Source organism: Chinchilla lanigera, unplaced genomic scaffold, assembly GCF_000276665.1.
Source record: "Chinchilla lanigera isolate Chin_1 unplaced genomic scaffold, ChiLan1.0 scaffold00018, whole genome shotgun sequence".
NCBI lineage: Eukaryota > Metazoa > Chordata > Mammalia > Rodentia > Chinchillidae > Chinchilla > Chinchilla lanigera.
The window spans coordinates 11,465,688-11,484,177 of NW_004955419.1; the positions used below are offsets into that span (position 1 = coordinate 11,465,688).

At 44.9% G+C, this 18,490-nt stretch overlaps 1 protein-coding gene across 1 annotated transcript in view; it reads right to left on the reverse strand.

The window, feature by feature from the left end:
* Window positions 1-18,490, reverse strand: part of Pappa (pregnancy-associated plasma protein A, pappalysin 1) — a gene marked incomplete at both ends in the record, with an annotated part of 230,329 nt that overhangs the window by 50,022 nt on the left and 161,817 nt on the right. Inside the window, 5 exon segments of the mRNA XM_013513305.1 lie at window positions 2,338-2,521; window positions 4,826-4,994; window positions 13,802-14,015; window positions 16,156-16,291; window positions 17,306-17,419. Coding sequence (XP_013368759.1) covers window positions 2,338-2,521; window positions 4,826-4,994; window positions 13,802-14,015; window positions 16,156-16,291; window positions 17,306-17,419 — 817 coding nt within the window.

Here is an 18,490-nt window from a genome sequence, read left to right on the forward strand (position 1 = left end):
TGGCTGGCAGATCAGACACTGCTCAGGTCTCTATAGGGTGTTTTGTGAAGAAAATTAGTATGTATTAAGCACTTTCTCTCACTTTCATTTAGCTCTGATCTTTCACATATACCCCCTCTTGTAACCCTTAAGATGAACATTCAGAGTGAGCACCCACAAGCCTGTTTTATGAGTGAGGATATGAAACCTCATAAATCTGTAATTACTCATATAAATCCAAAACTTTGGAAAGGGATAGAGCCACGATTAGAAACTTGGGCTAACTCTAAAGCTATTGCTCCTTCAGTGTAACCCATGCCACAAAGAGAGGACGAAGGAACAGGTATGGAAAAAGAAGCAACTGAATAATGAGGAAGATGTTGTTCTGTTCACCTGTACTCTTAGCCTTGATAAAGGAGTCAAGCAAGGTGAAAGCAACAAGAAGTAGCAGGATGTGTGAATTCGTGCTGCATGAAGACCCAGTAAGAAGCCTCAGAACAGGAACTTGCATACCAGAGAATGTGGACAACCAAGCTGCAGAGACGGCAGTTGGCCTACAGGGTCAGTGTGCCAATGAAAGAAATGCTTCTCAGTATTCTCAATGCAGTAGGAAAGCTCAAGGCGATGGTCCTCCTGAGGTTTCATTGGTATAGCAGGGTCCCCTTCTCCCAAACATAGTCAGCAGAGAAGCAACGGCAGCATGGGCCTGAATCACTTAAAGAGTTATAATTGCCACAGTGACAGCTATGATAATCAATGCTAATTTATACACCTCCTTTTCCCAAGGGCCCTGATGGACAGAAGTGTGATTTCCTTGTCAGGAGTTATTAATACATGCTGTACGCCATTGGCAAATGGGGCCAAGCGGTGAGCTTGGATGGCCTGAAAGTTGGAGGCTTTCCAATTCCCACTGGTTCCTTCACCTCTCTCTGACCTAAATCTTCATAATAGCTCAAATGAAATGTCTATATAACTTTTTTATTCAAATCTTGTTGGGTTAAAAAGGAGAGGCACTATGGAATGTGTCCCAGATGCACTTCCTGCCTTTCTTTTGGGCCAATTTAGTAAGATTGATGGGTCTTTGCTTCATTTCTTAAAAGAAACATGCCTTGTGGTATTTATTTCATCAGTATATCCAGCCAGCCAGCCAATACATTTTATTGAGTCTTACTGTAAGTCAGGTCCAGGAATCACCAATAGCAATATGGAAAGACATTAAACACAGCCACTCCACTCAAGAGTCTCATGTCATTTGAGCTTACTCATATTTTGTACTCATGTGTTTCCTTGAAAACTTGGTGAAACTATTAGTGTTCAGTAATCATCAAAATGCCTGAAAGTTCAGCACACACAATAGTATATCTAAGTGTAAAGGCATTTGCAGACTTCGCCTGAGGATCCTCACATCTCAGAAAGCCCCACTCATGCACTCTGTATCATGATGGACCCATAAGTGCAGCCCTATGCTCTGATGGGTATTATTGTAGGCACCTGTTATGGAAGTGATGTTTCCTCTGGTAAATCACAAGAAGGGGAGGGTCCTAATACCTCCAGAATCAGGTATAATGAGAAAAATCCTACACAAGATCAATTAGAAGCCAGAAGCACTCATCCTAATAGTGCTCCTAACTTGTGTGATTTTTGTACAATTTCCTGCCCCTTCTCCCATTGGAATCTACATTCTCAATATTTCCACCTATTTTTGGTGAGCTCCAAGAGCTCTTCTAGTCCTGGCATTCTAGAACCTCCAGATCAATCTCTCAGGAGTTTCCGAAATGTGACCCTTTTGCCAGTATGTCAACTTTTGTATTCTCCTCCACACCCCTAGTGCCCAGTTCAAAAAGGATGCCACGTGACTCCTGTCCATACCTGCACCTCTCCTCCCTGTAGCCTCCTTTTTGAGAGTAACATTTGGCATCGTAGAAAGATGGACCTTTGCTAAAACATGGCCCCCCACCATAAATGCAGCAGCCTTGGGCAGATTCTTTAAACTTTAAGGTTCAGTTTTGTCCTTACTGGAAATACAAATGTCATTTACCTCCTCTGGCTTACTGGGCCCTAATTCTGCAGAGTGAACTAGTTGCATCAGTATCAAATGTAGCTTTCTCTACCCTCTCCATCACCCCCAGTAAGATTTTCAGTCTTGAAATGTATTTCACTGACAGTTTTATCCACATATTTTTCCTTAGCTGCACGGTGGAGCAGTTTATATAAACACAATAGGTGGAAAGAAGTCAAGAACACAGACATAACCTGGCCCAACCCTTGGTGTTTGAGACCTAGAAGGAGGGCCTAGAAGTAGTCTCTAGGTTTCCTACAGACAAAGAAAGGCCGAGCGGAAGCAAAGACTCTTGATACCTTTCAGCTGTGCAGGGTGACGGCACTGAAAGGAACATTTGCTGCCAAAGGTGGTGCCCTCCAGACAGGAGAAGGCGGCGGCATAGACATGGTGGTGATCGGGGACACCGCAGTCCACTGGCTCACACGCCACCTGCTTGTTCCACTTGCCTTCTGTGCAGGTCACTATGACATTGGGTCCAATCTAAAAAGCAGAGATAGGCACGGTAAGGGACAGCAGGCCAGGCCCAAGACGTGGAAAAATACACTTCTTCCACAAGTGGCATCTCAGTCTTGCCTAAACACCAGGAAACCAAGGCTTAGTGCTTAACATAAGCTCACTTTAAATCATGTCAACAACTTTACAAATCAGAAATTTCAGTTGCCATTTAAAGGTGCAAACCTGAAGCTTAGGGAGATTGTGTGATAAACACCTGGATAAGTGTAGGTGGGACATGAACCCAAAGCTATGCTATTATCTGTCCTTTACAGAGCCTCCCAGATCATTAGTCCACCTTTGTGATGAGAGTTTGGAATCCAGGGACCTCCCTAAGTATGGTGACTTCTTTGCCAAAAAGACTGAGGTATCATTAATGGGGTGGACCCAGGTGTGGATCTTGGTTATCTTTCATTGGAGGTGGCTACTAGGAGCCTAATAGAGTCTTTGGTATACAGTAGGTACTGCTTTTGGATGCAAAACACATGAATATTTGTCTTTTATAGTATCAGACCACATTCAAATCTTTTCCTTTATTTGAGTTCTCCTATTGGTAAAATGAGTGAATCTGAGAATTGCTCTATCATCCACTCTCTATTCTGAGATTTGGTGGCTCAATAGTTAGGAGTAAAAGATACGAAGAAGAAACAAGTCTGGAAAAAATGAGAGAGTTGGCAGAGATATGGACTAAACTAGAAGATGGCAGGGCTGTGTAGGTGGAAGGGTGAGGCCATGCTATGGAGCTAAGGGAATGACGGCCCCTGGTGGCCCACAGGATTCCATTCAAAGAGAAAGCTGCCAAATCCCATAGTATTGGGAATGCCAAATGTTGATCTGGGATTTTAAAAGTAAAGGACATTTTCCTCTATTAAACACACATCAAAGGGAGTAGTGGTCTTTCACTGCCAAAACAGCTTAATTGTTTCCACAGGAGGTCAGACCTGCCATGTCTGACACACGGAAGGAAGTAGGTGTCTTAGACTAGCAAGCCCAGAAGCTCTGTACAAATAGGCATACCCAATAATGAAGAATGTGCCTGTATACTTGGAGTGCAGAAGCAAAATCAACTGGGAGAGCCCTGAAAAATCTGCATCCAGCAACACAGCTCGGAATCCTCAAATCCCTCAGGGCTGGAAGGACCTTGTACTGCCAACTTGTCCCATTTCCCCACTCCTCACCTGAGACACTAAAGCAACATCTGGCTGAAACAACATTCTGCCACATCATTCAAGCTCATTTACTATTCCTCATTGCACACAGAACTCATTGCATCTCCCACGTGCTCCACTGCTGATTTCTACTGCTCCCCTTCCTGCTGGACTCCAAGCCACATGGGCAGCCAGAAGTACCTCTGTTGATATGATCTGATCACAGTGTGCCCTTCAGTAATTCCCTGTTGCCCTGAGGATAAGCCCCAAACTTCCTGACCAAGCTGGCAGGTCCTGTTCCAGTTGACCTAGCTCTAACCTCAGGACTTGGGTGACTTTACAAAATGTAAAAGTTCCATCTGTGGCATGCTCATTCTCACCAAGGGAGTTCCACATACTTTTCCTGCCAGTGCAAGAGCATTGTCTCTCCTTCCTACCCTTTGCCTAACTATCTACATCTCAGCTTTTATGTTACTTCTAGAACACTTCCCATGAATCCCACTGGGCTTCCACAGCACCCTACACTTCCCTCTATAGTATATATATATATAGTATATATATATATCACTCTGTGGGGTAACTGCTCATGAGCTGTCCATCTCTTCTCCCCACCAGCAACTAAGCTCATTGAGAGTAGGAACCAGGTCTACTTAATAGTGTCCTTTCCTCTAGAACCTAGAACAGCATCTGAATTGTGATGAACATGCTTTGCAATGACTGAATGACTGAATGACTGAATGAATGAGCACCTCATAGAGGGCTCACCTCTTCGTAAAGCACCCTATTCAATTATGGCAGCATCCTAATTGTAAGAGCTTTGTTTTAGATCTCATCCTCTTGCAGATCTACAACTTACACAAAGACACTGATGTGTATAACATGTGGAACACACTGTACAGGTATCCTTCTCTTGAGAGTCTAGATTAATTTGTTGGTTGCTTGATTTATTCATGAGTGTGTTGGTAGAGAGAGGAAGAAGGAGAGAGAGAGATGGAAAGAGAGAGAGATCTACTATATGTATTATGTGGAAGCACTGTTTTGATAGCACTATTTTCAGGGCTGAAGATTCTGTAGAGAACATGTTCCACACCCATGATGCTTCCCTCAGCCAGAAGAAGGCTCTGTGCTCAGCACCTACACACACCTGGCTTTTGATCAGCTCATCATCCCGCTGTATCTGGAGCACGTAGCCAGTCTGGCAGCTGACAGTGCATTGGGCACCATGGTAGCGGTCGCTGCTGGAACAATTGAGAGAAGCATTCTCCACGGCCAGCTCTGGGCAGTCGGAGGCCTTGCAGGCAAAGTGCACACAGCTGAGAAGGGAAAAAATGAGAGGGTAAGGGGATGTGTTCTCACAGACAATTACACTCCAGAGGGGGATAATGACTGAGCCTCACCAAAATTTCAGGAGGCTGAGACTGAGGAAAGGAAGGGGTGTTGCTTGGGTTAGAAAAGACTGGCGGCCGTGGTTAAAGTTTACCATTAAAAGTATAAATTATGAGGACAGATGATCTGGATTCAAATCATGCCACTTGCAAGCTTGGTATGTTATCTAGTTTCCAAAGTGCTAGAACCTCAGTTTCCTGATTTATGAAATGAGAATCATTAGGATTATAATAAATATGTATTACCAGGCACACTGGGTTGAAACCTCTTTATATTTTATGAGAGTATTCATTTCTGAGGGTCATGGGAGAACAAATTCAGTTAATTCCTGATAAACACAGCAGAATACCTGGTACATATTAAGCACTCAGTAATTGGTCACTAATGTATACATATACATATCCCCCATTACCTAAAAGCTGTGCAACTTTGGGCAACCACATCCCCTTTCTGAGCTCAGCATATCTTCAAATACAGCTAGCAGCACAGAACTGTTAAACTCAACTGAAGGGATGAGCTAGAAGTCTTCTATAAAGACTGCAAAGTGAGTTATGAATTGTTAGGGACATCAGGCAGAGATCGAGCCTTGCCCCTTGCTGCTTCTGCTATTGCCCACTTTTCCTCCAGCCTGAAGTCTACCCCTTCTTCAAGCCTAAGCTATAAGTAAATTTCTGTGCAAAGCTTTCGCTTGTGTCCTTAGGTGAGCTCCCTCATAAGCCCTCTGCCTTCTTGTCTCTAACAAGACAGCTCTCACAAGTTGCCCCATGCTAGGTGCAACAAAAACACAGGCCCTGGGTGTCCACTAGTTCCTGGAATGGGTGCTAATCCTTAGCAGTGCAAACAGAAACCATATGAAATTCCTGTGTTTGGTTCTTTCCTCTTACATTACAGTTATACAGACACTCGGTAATATTAGTTACTACTCACTCACTGCTTATATACATGAGCTCATTCCAGCCTCACAATAAGTCTCTGAGCTAAGTGTTACTCATTTTACAATTGGAAAAAATGGAGGCCCAGTAAGATTAAGTTACTCGTATAAGTTCTCACCCACATGTGCGACCCAAAAGTCCTTATTGTTAACCTTGACCCACAGTCGTAGACTATGGCATCCTTGAGGGCAGAGATGTCTGTTTCACCTCGTGAACATTACATTTTGAATAAAAAAATGCCTTACACAGCAGACACTGCCAAATGACAAGAAACAAATGAAGGCTCGTAAGTATTGCGCTGAGGTTGAGGTGTTGATTTCTAACAGAGAAAGCTTCTTAGGGATACTTTTCTCTGACTGTCGCCTCTCTGATGGTGTCTGCCTCGATACCTGTAGTATGCACACATGGCTACATTTGCATCCAAAACTTCAGTCGTTTACTTTCTGGTTTTAATCTAGCATCTCCGACTTTGGGAGAACTTTCTGATGTATGGTGGCTGCTTCACAATTCTCCACTAAGCGCGTCACTGGGACGTGCTTACGCACACTGCACGCTTTGCCTGCTGCTCCAAGTACAGTGAGAAACAAAGTGGGGAAGACAAAGGAGCTCAAAGCCTCCAAAACAGATGACAAGCAAACGCACTTTCTTAAATGCTCAGGGAAGCATGAACATTTAATTTTGGTCCCAGACCTTCCCCACGGAGGCTTTATACACTCCCCATACACCCTCGCTATACACAGGGAGACTGACACCAAGTGACACTTGCTGGGCTTTTCTCATTCTGTTCCTTCTCGCTCTTCTCCCTGCTCCTGAGCCCTCAGCGTTGCAGCGTGTGGAGCTCTTAAAGAGGTTGTGACTACGGTGTCAACACAAGGGCTTTGACATGAAACAATGCATTTGTTCATGTTGTCTAAGTGCTGGGGGAAGGAGCCACATGGTTCCAATTTAAATAGATTTATTCCGTAAGCTACTACCAGCTCTCAAGCTGTTTCTGACCTGTGCCTTCGAGTTTAGATACTCTTGCTTGCTCCATACTCCCAGAAGGCTCCAGCGCGCCTGCCCTGTGAGGATCCAGAGGGAAAGAGGACTTTCTTCTCTGGGCCCTGGAGCTTTTCTTGACAAAACAGTACTTTTTCCTTGTTCTGTGCATGTTAAAGTTATTCTTCAGAGGAAAATGAAAAACTGAAGCACTTTATTTCCCTAAACGGAAAAGGCACGGTGCTATATTGATTGAGGACATCTAAGTTCAAGTTCTAGCTCTGCCGTTTATCAGTTGTGTAAACTTTGAAATGTATAAAACATCCTAAGGCTCTCAGTTGCCTCCTCTGTGAAGTGGAAGCAATAAAATGATTTATCTCTTGGAACTGTCAGCAGGATGAATTGCCACCTCTCTGGTCATCTATTCAACAGACATTGACAGGGTCTCACTGAATACTAAATTCTGCCGGAGGGGACCAGTAAGGTATGTGGCATCCCGGGTATCTAAGAAGGAAGGACATGTGGGGAGAAGGGGGGGCCCTTTCAGATAGTGATGCACACAGTAATGACATTACAATGAAGTGAAGTTGTAGAGGATGATTGTTCTGGGGAAGGGGCAGGACACAGTCTGTAGAAGGCTCTACAACCCAGGGACATCGAGCTAAGATCTGGATGAAATGCAGGAATCAGTTTTACAAAAATTGGAGGTGGAGAGAGTTCCTGGCAGATTCTAGAGCAGGTACGAAGATCCAGAACAGAATGGAGTATGCGTGTCAATGAATAAAAAGGTAGATGTGGAAGAAATGCTTTGGAAGCTATGAAGCCTCATGAGAAATTTGTCTTTCTGCTCTGTCTTTTTCTGCAAGAAAAGGAAACTATGCCCTGGTCACCAAAAGGTCCCTCAGTTAGATGAGCACAGGCAGCAATCGGATTAATGAGACCAATCAACTTTTATATTGTGAAACCTCTCAGAAAATTCAAAATTCTAATACACATTCACATGTCCAGAAGGGTCTAAGGTGAAAATTACCCTTAAACTCTGAAATCTTTTTGCAAGGGGTATTTCTTAGGACTAGTGTCTTCCAGAACACACTATGGGGAGTGAGGCATTATTGGGTTTTTAGCACATCTGTCTGCACATGGTGTGCAGACTTGCACACAGGAAGAAAAGGAAGCTGAAGATAATGTGTGTCAGGCATGAGCCATGGTGTTTTACTTACATCACCTTATTTGCAAACACACACTAACTCCTGGAGGTAGTGGCATTATTCTCATTTGGAGTATGACTTTGAAATGGCTTGCCCCAGGGCACTCAGCCTGGACAGAATCTGGATGGAGATCTTCCAGTGTGTTCCCTAACTCCCTGCTCCTTCCTTTGCTATCCTGTTGGTTGAAAAAGGTTGGGTGAAAACAATGTCCAAAAATGATAAACATTACCCCAGCTGGCCCTCCCACATAACTCCCAGTGACAACCCTGTCATTTCTGAAATACAAAAACAAAAACAAGAACAAGACAAAAGAAAAGGCTCTGATTTTTTAATGGGGGGAAGGAGCAATGGATGTTTAGGAAGAACAACAAAATAAGGAAAAAAATAAAACACTCTTAAAGGAAAGTGGCTGACTGGATGCATAGGGGAAGAGATACAGATAATTTGATCCATCCAGTTCTCACACCTGGGCAAGGGTGGAGACCTGACACAGAGCTAAAAAAAATACTTTAGTAATTTATTTTTCATGTATTTGTTTACAGATGCAAATTCCATAGAGAATCTTATGCTACCAACTAATCCCTCAACTGTCGTTCCCACTGCTAAATGAAATGGACACCAACTGTGCCTAGCAGAAGACACACTGGGCAGTGCTAGAACCAAGATGAAGCCAGAGCTAAAGGGCCAATGGAGGCTCTTCTCATAATCTTGTCCTCTGACTCCTGGTTTAACTCCTGTGGCCTGCTACAGTTATGCTGTGGAGAAATGAAGCTTATGACTTCAGGTGATGTCTAAGTTACCTCAGGTTGCTCAGATGGAGGCAACAAAAAAAGACAGAACGTCCAACACTGGAAAATAAAAGGAAAACTGCCCTGGAGATGATGTTTGCAGGTCATTTGGGAAATGAGACTGAAAAAGAGCTAGCATAACTGGACCTCATGTTTTCAGTCAAAAAATGAGGCTACTGGGGCACATGACCCTAACTGACTCTTCTACTGTGGATTTCTAAGATCCAGCACTGCAGTGTGGTAGATAGCCAAGGTTTTGAAAAGTAGGAGATACAAACTGATTGGACTGTAGGGTCCAGGCAGACAAGGGGACCTGGTAAGCTGAAAGGTAAGATAAGCTGGGACCAAGGAGGCCTAGCAGGCCTGCTGCTTTCACAGCACCTAATTTCTTTAATGGGTTCAATGAAGAATCGTGGTTCTTAACATCAATTCTCTTGATATTTAAATGTTAGAAATTAGTTAAAGAAGATAATTAGTGAGAAATAAACTACCATCAAAATGTTTTTGGACACCAGACTTGAAACCCCTGGTGAAGAGGAAGAAGAAGTGATTCCTGAAAAATGGATACAAAGGCTGATTCCACCCGAAGCTTACTGGGTGACTATGGACCTCTCTTCCCTTGCCTGGACCCTGGCTTTCCTTTCAAGTGAGGATGTAGAACTGGGGACTCTTTCAGAATCTCAACTTTTAGGTGTCGTGGTTTTATAAAGACAAATGACAGAGTTATATAATGTTAAAGCTCTTTGAAATGGGAAAAATTTGACTTTGGGAATCTCAGTTATTGACAAGGATATGGGGATATAGGAAACCTGGTGGATCTCTGATGGTGGTTAGAATTGAGCAATACTTTAGAGAAAATAAGGCAGTATCTGGCACGGTCAAAGACACACATGATCAGGGACAGTGCTTCCAGCTGCAGAATATCCCCCAGAGCAGCGATTTCCAGCCCATGGTCTAAGACACACTGATTTCTTTACTGGTTGGGGAACTTGTGGGGAGAAATCAAACACAATGATTTCTTTGCCGGAAGAAGTTGTGGGGAACAATGAGAAATCTGTAGTTTTTGGCCATAATCACCTTTCTTCTGTGTTCAGAACTCCATATGTGGATTTCTATGTAGTCATCTAATGAGGTATTCCACACCTGGGTCCTAGCAGCACACAGGCTATAGGAAAGCTTGGCTTCAGTTTGAAGTCCCCCACAAACCACAGTCAACACCAGGCTGGCTACACTTGATCTTAGCCAAAAGGCCGAGAAGTGATAACGCCATGCTGGCTACCGCGTAAAGAACTTGTTTCTCACCAAAGATGGCCTTCCTTTTTTTTTCTGAGACAAGTTCTCATGTAGTTCAGGCTGGCCTTGAACTTACTCTGTAGTCTAGGCTGGGCTCAAACTAGTGATGATCTTCCTGCCTCAGCCTCCCAAGTGCTAGTATTACAGGCGTGCACCACCACATCTAGCCAAAATGACCTTCCTAAAGTTAGCTTTCTATCAGTCAGTGTTTCTTCTGTCTGGATGTGTTAGCATGTAGAAAAGGTGAAAGAGTTTGAGGTAGAGGAAGAAAGAGAATGCAAAAAATAAAAGAAGTATAGGGAAAGAAAGAAGGAAGGAAGGAAGGAAGGAAGGAAGGAAGGAAGGAAGGAAGGAAGGAAGGAAAGAAAAAGAAAGAAAGAAAGAAAGAAAAAAAGAAAGAAAGAAAGAAAGAAAGAAAGAAAGAAAGAAAGAGAGAAAAGGAGAGTGGAAGCCAGGAAGAGAGAAAAGGAAGATAACTCTCTAAATATAGGATCTATTGAATTTAACAATAAAATTGTTCAATTTCTGTTTAGAATCATGAGATTGGAGAGAAGTATTGGTGTGTGTGTGCATGTGTGCATGTGTGTGTGTAATAAACATGCTGGGGATGTGCTCAACATCATGACTCAAATTTTTTTCATTAATGAATCTTCTTACTTTCCTCAACTCCACCTTTCTGTCCCTCATTTCCTCTCTCCCTATTGGGCACGGAGTTGGGATTTGACTGGAATTCCACAGCTGGATCTCTCATTTGAAATCTGATCCTGCTTTTTTGGACCTCAGATTTCATACCAAGTACTGCACAGGGACAGACGGAAGACCCTTGAATCTACTCAGAACACACGGCCTACATGGATTTTGCAATAGCAATGCTTCTCCCCTGGCAGCCCACTGGATACCACACTGCTCTCAGGAGAAGAGAAGGACAATGAGGAGAAGAGGGTGGGCAAGAGAGGGAGGGAAAAAGGAGGAGAGAGAGTGGGGAGAGAGGACAGGGAGGAGGAGAGAAGGCAAGGAAGAGAATGGACAGGGTGGAGCAGGAGGGGAAGAGTTGCAGGAGGAGGAGAGGAAAGGGTGCAGATGGGAGGTGGGAAGGGACAGAGGACACAGCATCTTTTGCTACCTGGGAAATGGCTGAGAGAAAGGTGGGACTTTCTGATTACAACCAGCTGAAAGTTGTGCCATAAAAGTGATGCTATTTCCTTTGGTGATTTTGAGGATGAAGAAAAACATCCCAGGGCTTTGTGCCATGGTTGCTTTTTTTTCCCCTCCTTCTTTGTTTTTGTCAATGCATTTGCACATTTGCAGAATCTGGCCTGTTTTGGTAAATGCCTCTGCAGCTTCCCATGAACCGCTCCTGTCTTTTCCCTACTGGGGCATTCAGGAAGAGGTGCCCCAGCCCCTCAGGCTTAGCTATCCCTCCTCAGTCTGTGCAGTCTCCCAGAGAAACCAGCCAAGGCCCTTGGGGCTGCATCTCCAGCCCTTGACTCACACGTGACCATGTATGTTCACACGTGACCATCCCTGAGAATCCCTCTTCTCCCCTCCTTACACCTGATGCACTGGGCAGCACATGACTCTCGGGGGCAGACGAAGCAGGATTTTGCATCTTCCTGCCTGGATGTCCTTCACTCACCGCATTTCTCAGACGCTCCCCAGAAAAGGTGTGAGAATGAAATAAGGTAATGCTCTGAATAGGGGTTGTGACTGTCTGATCCAGTAACTGACCCAGTTGTAACTGTCTTAAGAATCAAAGATAGTTACAACTGGAAAGAACCACAGAGAACATGCAAACTATCATCATCCATTTGTAGACTGAGAAATTGAGGCCTAGAGAGAGGGGACAATTTGGCCACAGCCACAGAGAGACAGGGCAACCCTCTGACCCTGCTCATCATGCCTGCTGCACCAAAGGACTCCACAAACACACAGATCGAGGTACGACACTTCTGACTACTAACTTAGGGCACAGGAATGGTCAAATCAGAATCCAAAGAACTTGGTGCAGTCTTCAGTGAACCTGTGGATGGTCTGGATGGCCGGCTAAGAGAGGGATCACACTGTAGAAAAATCTTATGGACTTGTCTTTTCCATCAACATTGTTTCCCTGTATTCGGAGAATTAACTTACTTTTATAGAGTCTGCAGAGCCGGGGATAAAAAAGCCCTCTTAGAGAGAACTATGACAATGAGTGATATTTAAGGAGCTCTTGCCTGGGAATGATTGCGACAGACTTTGCACAACAGAAGCTGGAGACAGCGGGTGCAAAACAATGTGGATTTTGCAACCACCTTTTATGTCCTCTGTGGGAGCAGGGGCGTGGGAAAGGCTGGGGTCCCCTTTCCCTCTCCCTTTTCTTCTCCATGCCTTCAGGTGGGCAGGGAAGGGCTCAGTCACCCTGTGGAGGGTCTCACTCTGCAAAGCCCACCACTACAACAACTCCTTTCCCCCCTCTTCTGGATCGCATTACGCAAACTTGAGAGATACAGGGAAACTCCCACTGTTCCCCTGACTGGGCCCTGAAATCCTGGATAGTAACTCCAAGATTTGTATGTGCTAGATGTCCTAGCTCACCTCTGAGGCTTCCTCCAGCTCTGACTTTAAGAACAGCATGGAATTCCATGCAGAGAAGCACCACCACCATCACTGCAAAGTTGCTGTAAATATTCTTTACAGATATCATAGATGACAATGCTTTTGTAAATTGTTAGGCACAATGCACTGTCTTGTATGCACAGTGCAGTAATTAATTCTCACAACCACTTTGTGAGAAAGAGAGTATTATCTGCGTCCTCCAAAATAGAAGACTGAGGGTTTGAAAAAGGGAGGTGATGTGATGCGTTCAAGGGCACACATGGGAGAAGTGGTATTTTGGAAAGTCAAACTGAAGTACCAAAGCTCATATTCTCTCCCGGAAACACCATTTCCTTCTACCTCAAAAAGAGCTACATTCACAAATGCCAAGTCAAAAGTGCTTTCTGGAGTGAGAGCATGCAGTTAAAAGAGAGGCTCCCAGGCCATGGGGCCATCTCTGGGGCTAAATCTGCAGAAGACAGGGAGGTTCCACCCACCTCTTAAATGCAGAGTGAACTGTGATGAACCAGATACTGGTGTCACTCCATCCTCCTTGATTTAAGAGGACAATGCCTTCTGCCTGTACCATCTATAACTCTGCATATTCCAGCACTGAGAGCTGAAAGAGCAAATCCACCCGCCTTCTCTTTGTTCAGGTAGGGATCCTGAGCCCCAGAGAAAGACACTGCCATTTCCAGGTCACTCTGTATCCCACTGCCAACTCTGTGTAAGGCTAGGGGAAGCAGGGTGTCTTTCTACCATGCGTCCCTCACTCATCCCATGAATTCAGGGACTCTTGGTTTTTCAAGCCCAAAGGCCGAGCTGGTCAAAGGACAGAAGACGGAGAAGGGAGAAACATGCAGATTTTTTACAGGCGCGCAAACAGCTACTCAAACTCAGAACCTCCATGTTTCCATGTGATTACAAATGGCACCGGATGAGCGGGCCCAGGATGCCTTACCTCTGTTCCGCAGGGCTGTAGGTCTCTCCTCTCTGGCAGCTGCTCAGGGTGACAGGGTCAAAGTTGTCGAAGGAGCGCAGGGCCACCCCCGAGATGGCAACCAGCGGCGAACTGAAGCTCACACGTACCGCCAGGCTGTGGTAGAAGGGCTGGCTGAGGTCATGGACCACAGGGATAATCAGGGGATTGTTCCTGCAGCTCAGGACATGGAAGCCTGTCAGGGGAGACAGAGGGCCGAGGGGCCAGGCTCATTACTCAAGGCCAGTCACGCCCTCCCCAATGGGCCCTTCCTGAAGCCCCCAGACCCTTTCATGTCACTGCACAAAAGCACCATTGGGCGACCAGTGGGGATTTTGAGTTTGATTGAAAGTTTCTTTGTCTGCTGTTTTTTTCTTGGTTCCAAATCTTTCCAATCCTCCTGCCTCCCTGCCCCCTCAGCTTTCCCTTCACCTAGTGCCCACAGCCCCTCTCCCTCTCGCAAGCGGCCACCCCTCAGGCTAGCATCCCTGGCCCTCAGCTCCCTCCCACATTGCCATAGGGCTGGATGGTCTGAGCTGGTAGTTTTCAGGCTGCCTGCTTAGATGGTCATAAAGGTGAGAGAATCAATTCTTAGCAACAGGCCCCTTCGAGGGTATGAGAAAAAAACAAAAACCAAACACAAAAAACTTTGTTGCCTGCAATCTGGAAACTTGGAGCAGGCCTGAGGGGTAAGAGCCTACATGGCCCATACGCAGAGCAGGAGGCAGACACTGGAGTGCCACAGGGCCATGGCACAGACTGAGCACCAATGCCAAGCTTGCCCCAGGCAAGAGTACTCAAGTCTTGCTTAGAAGAGGCAGAAAGTCCCTAGGCTTTGGGAAGCAGCACAGAGAGTCAGGAGAACAATGACACAGAAAGGGTGTGGGGCAAAAGGGAATGAGAAAGTTGGAAGGAGCTGGCAAAACAGAAGTTGGCTTTGGTGGATTTGGGTGTCAACGCTGGCTTAGCATCTTCCTGTTGACCAGCACTCCGGAAAACTGGCTGAAATTCCAACCTAACATCTACAAAATGGCATAATGCCCATAAGAGCCCTGGTAGGCTGCTAGGGTACAAGAATTCTCCCTTGCAGATGCAGGAAGCCATGAGCCCAGCAGGCGCCTTTCTCTGTTCCTGGGAATTCCAGGATGCTGAGGCAGGCGAACACGGTGGGGAGGAACAAGGAAAGGCAGAAGCCTCAGATTCCCGAAGCAGGATCCAGACAGCTCCTGTGGAACTAGACTTCTCCTCGCTCTCCTGAGAAACCTCTCCTCAGAGCCCTTCGCAAGGCCGGGACAACTATGAAAATATTTATTTCTCACTTAGGGAAATTTCCCAGGAATCCAGAAAACTCCAGAGGGGCTTGCTTTCTCTTCCTTATTAATATGTTTCCCCTTGCCTTTAAAACTGACTAAATAAACAAACATAAAGACGAAACAAAACAAAAATCCTCCTTGCTCTCTCAGCTTCAATCTGACCCCACCATGACCCCTTGTCTGCTTGCTTCTTATGGGTTTTTGAAAGGCGCTCTCTGGGGAATGGTGCGGGCACAGCTTTGAAGCCCAGGCTCTAGGGCTGGCCCGGAATTCCAAACACTCTGAAGGGCTACCCAGAGTTCTCCAGGGCAGACTGGAAAAGAAAGGGTGTAACTGGGATTCCTCAGTGCTAACAGGGAGCTCTTAGTGCCAGGCCCCATGCTGGGTGTGGTCACAACAGTGTCAAGGAACATCTAGCGCTGATGGTAAGGTGCGCATCACTGTTCTTCTCGTGCATATGAAGACAGCAAGGCACTGAGAAGGGGTGAAAATTGTGTAACCTCCCACGGTGGGTGAGTGGCAGGTATGAAATTCAAACTGTGGCAGTTAGCTCTGGGGTTGGGCTATTCCTAACACCATGGCGCAGGTGGGTATGCAAGGGTGGTACAAGTGACAGTTCTGTCCCTGGCTCTCTGATTCAGCTCTGTGATCAAGGCAGTGTTTCAGCAGGTAGCATGCGCCTCTTCACCTGCCTCTCCATTCCTGAGCCCAGTAGAAAACTTTCTTGTCCTTCTCCCACAAGGATCTTCTCTGGAAGCTGTGTTGGACACACACAATCACCATGGAGGGGGTTTTCACAGACCCCTCTGGCTAGAGGGTGATGATTCTGAAACCTGGCTATTTAGGTTCTGTCTGAATATACACCCACATCTTTAGTAAGAAAACTAGAATGTCAATGTGTAAAGAAACAGGAAAGACAAAAGGGAATGGAAGAAGACATTCCAAGCGGATGTTCACAACCACCCACTGCAGAAGCGTGGAAGCAGGTCCCGTGAACAAGCCATGCCAAGAGAACGTGCTTGCCTAGGTCGTGGCTCTGATCTTTGGTGTCAAGCAGCTGCACGCTGATAGTCTCTTGCTTTTGGTCCCCATAATATGTCCCATCAGTCACCAGGTGGACAATGACAGCTGCAGCAACCATGGGCTGAGAGAAATATGCCTGAAATGGAGAAGACGTGGAGAGTCACTCAGTTTCTCAGTCATGCGGTAGGCAAGCAGCTATGGTGGTAGATGGAGGACAATCTTCCCCCGTTTTTGGACTTATGCTGCTCATTAAGAGCCATAGATTGGACAGGAAACGGGTGAAGTCTCACAGTGACAGGCACAGGCCTAGGAGTTAGAAATGCTGTTCCAGGCTTAGCTCTGCTCCTACCTGACTGCATGACACTGCAAGGATGGCCAGGCTGCTCTGGACCTAACTTTTCTCATCTCTAATAGTGGATTAAAGGAAAAAAAGTGATCTTAACAGGGTTACTGTGAGACTGTAGTAAAACAATAAGAATAAAGTGTCAAGTATAGGGCCTGGTACACATTCAAACCACACTAAAAACTGCATGATATTTATTTATTTTTTTGGTACTGGGAATCAAACTCATGACCTCATGCTTGCCAGGCTGGCTCTGTGCCACTGAGCTATATCCCTGACCCTGCATGATATTTCTTATACATCCTGTTTCCACACCACCTTCTGTGTGAAGAACCAAAGCTAAGTAAGACACGGCCCTTGCACTTCTGAGAACCATGGGATTCAAAGTAGGTCAGTGACATATACATCAAAATCAACACCAGTTATGAAGATTTCACACCAGCTTTGGAATACCATGTGACAGGTGCCATCCAACAGGTGGCCCAATGTGCAGAGCTGGAAGGAAGGACATAGTCACTTCTTTCTGTGGAAACCAGGAAAGACGTCAGGGAGGAAAAGATAGCTTTTAAGGGACTTAAATAACAATAAAAACTTCAGGCAGATGAAAGCCAGCCAAATTCTTTGCCTGTTCAAGAGTGGAGCAGTTAAGGAATCTATTCCATGAAGCACTTCACATACTGTTTTGTTCCCTGCCCTTACAACTAAATAGGCTTAGTACATGGACAAACCATTTTGAGATTACATCATCATGGCAGCCAGTGCTTCCTGGGGCCCACTGCTGAAGATGTCGCCAAGACTTGGGCTTACCTGGAGCCAGAAAGTGGTCTGAGCCAGCTGGGAGTATGGATAGCTGAAGGTGCAAGGGTACCAGGCGTGCTGGGAGATGCCTTCACTGAGATCAATCACCTTGGTTCGACAGACCTAGAAAAAGATACAGGAAAAAAAATAATGTTATGAGAGTTTGGAAAGTTCAATTCATTTTAACAAACCTTTCTTATCCACCTGTTTTGTTCTTGGTACCACAACAGAAAGCAGGGATAACTAGACAAGCATCTGCTCCAGGAGATCACTTTCTAATGCGGAAGTGATGCTCAGGGCTGTTAAGGAAAGAATTGATGGAATATTTTGGTGGTAGACATGACAGAGACATACGCCTAGGGACAAATCCTGGAGGAGTTAGCTTGATATTGGATCTGGAAGGTACTGTAGAAAGAAGAGAAGCAAAGAGTGAGAGGAATGCAAAGCCTCAAAATATTTACTTCTGATAAGTTGTCTGGAATTAATAGAGCTTAGAGAATTTGGGGGCAAATTAAGAGATTTGATTTAACAGCTTGAATGCCAAGCAGACTATATTAGAACAAATATGTAAATCGTACTCAGACCTGTACTAATGACAAAGACTATAAGACTGTGATCATTTGCCCCCAAATGATCTACCAAAGAAAATTAATTCTATTACGACACACACGCGTGCGCGCGCATACACACACAGAGTCAGTGACAGATGAGAAATAGGAAGCATTTATAGATAAGCAGGAATTTTCAAACTTAGGATTATATCCAAATGTCACTTCATTTAGTGACTTCTTCATTCATTCAAATGATATTGATTGGATCACTGCTATTTGCTAAGCACTCTGAGACAAAATAGTGGACAAGGCAGGGAATAAGGGTTTTACAGCAAGCACGTGTGCAGATATTAGTCAAGAAATCACATAGCTACACAAGAAACCAAGAAATGCATTATGTCAGACAAGGATAGGACAACTGAGTCATTGTTAAGATTGGACAAACATTTGGTAGAAGTACTTCCAAGTTAGTGCTTTCTTTCTAATCTTTAATGTGGTTCCACTCTCAAAACTTACTTATGAATTTTAGGCCTATTTTATTCTATCATATGAATATTTCACATTTTATTCATCCCTTTCCCAACAAAGGAACATATATATTATTTTCAATCAATTAATGTATATACTATATATATAGTATGTA